The 4,850-nt window shown below is 49.7% G+C and overlaps 1 protein-coding gene across 1 annotated transcript in view; it reads right to left on the reverse strand.

The window, feature by feature from the left end:
* The window catches only part of TBC1D10B (TBC1 domain family member 10B), a 12,751-nt gene that overhangs the window by 1,923 nt on the left and 5,978 nt on the right, over positions 1-4,850 (reverse strand). Inside the window, exons 4-9 of the mRNA XM_014445885.2 lie at positions 4,662-4,769; positions 4,464-4,570; positions 1,333-1,447; positions 1,146-1,211; positions 776-965; positions 4-26 (exon numbers count right to left, since the gene is read on the reverse strand). Of these exons, the coding sequence (XP_014301371.2) occupies positions 4-26; positions 776-965; positions 1,146-1,211; positions 1,333-1,447; positions 4,464-4,570; positions 4,662-4,769 (609 nt within the window). The remainder of the gene's footprint in view (positions 1-3; positions 27-775; positions 966-1,145; positions 1,212-1,332; positions 1,448-4,463; positions 4,571-4,661; positions 4,770-4,850) is intronic.

Consider the following 4,850-nt stretch of genomic DNA (forward strand, 5'->3'; position numbering starts at 1 on the left):
GGCCCCCGGGAAAATGATCTTTACGCCTGCAGAGTAGAGAAAAGACAGCACGGGTGATCGTGCCTGGGATCTCACGCATGCTCATAGTGGGGTGCCCATGTAGGAGGGACTCACAGCTCCCATCCCTATCTACTGTAATGTGGGGCGCGGGTACGGCGTTTTGGCCAGGTTCAAGCTTCGGACTAATGAAAGGACAGGGTCCTCTCATTGCCACGTGCAAGTCCCAGCTGGAGGGCAGGGCCCTCCCAGCACAATTATAGCCAACGGCTGTGGTTGTAAGCTTGAACCTATGGTCCAAACACGTAGCCCCACATGCCTTGTGCTAGAGTTTAGGTGCATGTAGTTGAGTGAGGTTGAAACTCACGAGAATGCTGTAAACAACGTGATCACGCCCCTACTTTGCCTCGTGGCATCTGCTATAAAATAAAGTCACGGCTTGTGGGCGCCGGCGCTGTCTCCTCATCAGGGAGCAGCGTCCCACCGAGACCCAGCTTTCATTCTCTTGTCTGTTTTCCTTAATCCTTTCATCCCCACCCCCACTCGGGATCACCCTTGGCTGTGCTGGTGCGGCACACTGTAAACCTTACATATGAGGAAACTGAGGCCCAAGATGGGAAATGAGCTACCATGGGTTTCAGGTTCCTGGGAGGGAGAGTAGGCTCTGGGGTTAGTGGCAGAGCCAAGACCAGGCCTCAGGTTCCAACCCCCAGACCCAACAAGCACCTTCTATCAGCAGATCACCGCCTGGCAGGCACCGTGAAAACCACAAATGTACCTTCACAGAAGAACATATCCCAGACACGCAGCACTGAAGCCCAGGGCAGAGTGCGGGCAAAGATGCACATGAACCATTCTGTCATGTAGAGCACGGGGTCAATGCGCTGCCGCCGCAGGTGCCTGTGTGCCAGTGGGGAGGCACGGCGCAAGAGTGCAAAAAAGATTTCTCCGTCCAGCTGAATGGCCTCCTAAAAGTGAGATGAGCCATGAGAAGGGGCCTGCTGTGGCCCCTTGAGCAGGGGATCCTCACCTCAGTGGGCGAGGCCCAGAGCAGAGGGGACAGAAGGGCAGAGGGTGGGGCAGGACAAGGACCTCCCTGCAGCCTTGGGGAAAAGTCAGCCTGTTGTACCAAGCCTTCAGGTACTCACCAGCCCTGCACTGTAGTAACCTGGGAGGTACTTGTCGCAGATCTGTACCAGGCACCAAAAGGCTTGCTGAGAAGGGCAAAAACAAGGAGGGAGGGGGCCTGAGAAATGGAGCAGAGAGCTCCCCCATCACCACTGTAGGCTAAGATCCTCCCCACCCCCTCCCTAACCAGGACCACAGTATGCTGACCTCAGCAGGCATGTGCATGAGCAGCACTGCAGCCACTGGGGCCTGTGCCTGGCAGTAGCCCTCGTCGGGCCGGTAGATAGTGTAGGCCTTAAGGATTCGATACAGGTCCTGTTGCCTGTGGGTATCGGGAAAAACCATGAGGGCAAGCACAAGAGTTGGAAGCTCTCTGCCCCAAACTAAATCTGCCCGGCCTCCAGCCCCAGCCCAGACCCCTCCTAAATCTAATTCCAGATTAACTTCTGAGCTTTACTACCACACACCTCAATCCCCTTCCTAGTCCTGCCTATCAAGCTTAAACCAAAGACTCAGATCACACAAAACATTCCAGGCTGCAGACTTCCACCCTTGCCTGCAACACCCCACATGCTCCCTACCATTCCCAGCAGTCCGTGTTCGCTCTCTCTCCATCTGCCAGCATCCAATAAACCTTCAAGGTCATCTTCTTGCAGAAGCTTTCAATAGCCACAGCTTCAGTCCTCCTCTAGCACAGTCTGAATGTTTGTATCATCCCCCCTCCCAAACCACCACCACCAACGGGCCCTGGTTCTAGGTGAAGGCTTGGGAAGCCAGGTGTGCCTTAGACCTTTCTCTTGTCTCTACATCCAAAAGAATAAAATCCTTCCCTAGACTTGCTCCTCTTCCTTGAGGGTGTCCCAACACTGTGTCTGGGAATTCCATCCACTCAACCCCACATCAGAAAACAGAAAGCCCTCCTTTCCTCCCCATGGCTAATCACAGTCTTCTCAACACTACACCACCCCTGGTATAGACTCACTGTCTTCAATTTCTTTCCTCCCTTTCTCCAGCGAGGCTTTAATCCACTGTTCCCCACAAAACTGTTTTTATCTAAGGCAGTGATGGCGAACCTATGACACGCGTGTCAGAGGTGACACGCGAACTCATTTTTTTGGTTCATTTTTCTTTGTTAAATGGCATTTAAATATATAAAATAAATATCAAAAATATAAGTCTTTGTTTTACTATGGTTGCAAATATCAAAACATTTCTATACGTGACACGGCACCAGAGTTAAGTTAGGGTTTTTCAAAATGCTGACACGCCGAGCTCAAAAGGCTCGCCATCACTGATCTAAGGCCGCCCACAGTTTTAGTCCAGAGGTCAATTTGCAACTTGACTTTACTTGACCCATCAGAAGCATTTCACACAGCTGATCCTAAAACCCCTCTTCACTTTGCTTCCAGGAATCACATACTCCTGGTTTTCCTTCTACCTCTCCAGCTTCTTCCAGTTCATTTACTGGTTCATCTCAGTAATTACTATTCTTAAAAATGTTGGAGCTGCAGGGCTCAATCTCTGAGCTTCCTTTCATTTATACACTTGCTGCCTTGACAACCTCATCCAGTCCCATGGGTGAGATTTAGTCCCATCTAGAGAGTGACAGATCTTCACTTTCCAATTTATTTCCAATTTAAACCTCTCCCCGAAATCCATAATTATATATATTTACCTCCAACCTACTTGACATCTCCATCTTGATGTCCAATAAGTATTTCAAACTACACATCCCAAAACTGAACTCCTGATATACCTCCCAAACTTACTTTCCCCCCAGTTTTCCCCATCCATATCAGCATATGGTAACTCCATTCTTCCAGTTTCTCAGGCCAAAAACCTTAAGAGTCATTGATAACTCCTCCTTCTCTTTCTCTCTCACACACACTCCACATCTAATCGACTGGCAAATCCTTTTGGCTCTAGCTTCAAAATATAACCAGAATCCAACCATTTCTCCCAGTAGTTCCACTGCTACGATCCTTATCTATCAACATCTCTCCTGGATTATGGAAATAGTCTCCTCACTTGTTTTCTCTGCTTCTGTCCTTGTCTCCTTATAGGCTATCCTTAGCACAGCAGCCAGGACGAACCTTTTAAAATATACAAGTCAGCCCTAGCCAGTTGTTTAGTGGTTAGAGCATCGGCCTGTAGACTGAAGGGTCTCAGGTTCAATTCCGATCAAGGGCACATACCTGGGTTGCAGGCTCAATCCTAGACCCCGTGCAGGAGGCAACCAATGTGTCACTCATACATCGATGTGTCTCTCTCTGCCTCTCCCCATCCCTTCTACTCTATCTAAAAATCAATGGAAAAAATATCCTCAGGTGAGGATTAACAAAAAAAGTAAAATAAAATACAAGTCAGATCTGCTCAGCCGGTGTTGCTCAGTGGTTGAGCATAGACCCATGAACCAAGAAGTCACCAGTTCAATTCCTGGTCAGGGCACATGCCTGGGTTGCTGGCCCGATCCCCAACGGGGGGTGTACAGGAGGCAGCCCATTGATGATGTTTCTCTCTCATCAATGTTTCTATCTATCCCTTTCCCTTCCTCTCTCTCTAAAAATAAAAGTCAGATCCAATCACTTAAACCCCAATTTCCATTCACATTCTCTAGTCCACTCTTAAACTCCTCTTTATCACTTACCATCATTTATTTCACATACAACATATTTTCTTTCATCGTACTGTCTATCCCCACTAAAATTTAATAAGCCCCATGAGGGCAAGAGTTTTTGTCTCTTGTTCACTGCTGTCATCTGTGACTAGAAGAGTGCCTAGCAGATAGTAGATGCTCAATAAGTATTTGCTGAAAGGATGAACTTGTTGATAAAAAATGTCATCCGAGAACCACCTAAGATCAACTTGCATATTACTGGGAAGCAGTAAAAATACACTCGGAAAAGCCTGGGAAAAAACAAAAATTCAAGTGCCCTGGCACAGTATTTAAGGGCCCTTCGTGATCTGGCCCTAAACTACTTTTCCAGCCTCAACTACCCAACCTCACTGCCCAAACACAGTTTACATACCCCCCACCCCACCCCCACAGGCAGGAAAACCTTGCCCCCTGCTCTGCTCCCATCCAGCCTTCAAAGCCCAGCTCACTGCCATGAGCCCTTGCTGTGCCGCCTTTCTTGCCCCTACAACAGACCCCCAGCCCCACCCAGCAAGTCAGAGTCTTCTGAGAACACGTCCCTCAATATGGCTTGACACTCAATCCACCAAGGACCAGCCTTCTAGAAGTCCTGCAGAGCATGAACTGCTTTCAACTGTCTTGTATCCACCTGGAGCCACCAACAAATGTTTGCTAACTAACCCACGTGGCCAGGCCACCTTACCCATGCCCCCCTCGAGCAGCAAACATCTCATGGAAAGGGAACTGGCGGTGCAGGTCCTTCTCAATCACATCCAGCCACTTGGGGTCCCCAGGAGCCCGTTCCAGCTCCTGCAGTGGGAAAGCAACGATTACCTCAGGATCTGGGGGAGCTGATGATATCCTTCAGCCAGTGTCACATGTCCCCACACCCTGGACACACCTCAAACTTGCCCGGGTTCTGCTCCAGGAGCTCCTTGCTGTTGGACAGATACTGCCAGGCCTTGGCTCTGAGGGAGGAGGGTATTCCCTTCCGGCAGCGCAGCTTCACCTAAGGCAGAATGGCAGGCAGGGGAACAGCATTCAGGGACTGGACCAGCCTCGAGTCTTCCCCAGCAATCCTCAGGCTCCC

This window comes from Myotis lucifugus, unplaced genomic scaffold (assembly GCF_000147115.1).
Source record: "Myotis lucifugus unplaced genomic scaffold, Myoluc2.0 scaffold_486, whole genome shotgun sequence".
Taxonomy (NCBI): domain Eukaryota; kingdom Metazoa; phylum Chordata; class Mammalia; order Chiroptera; family Vespertilionidae; genus Myotis; species Myotis lucifugus.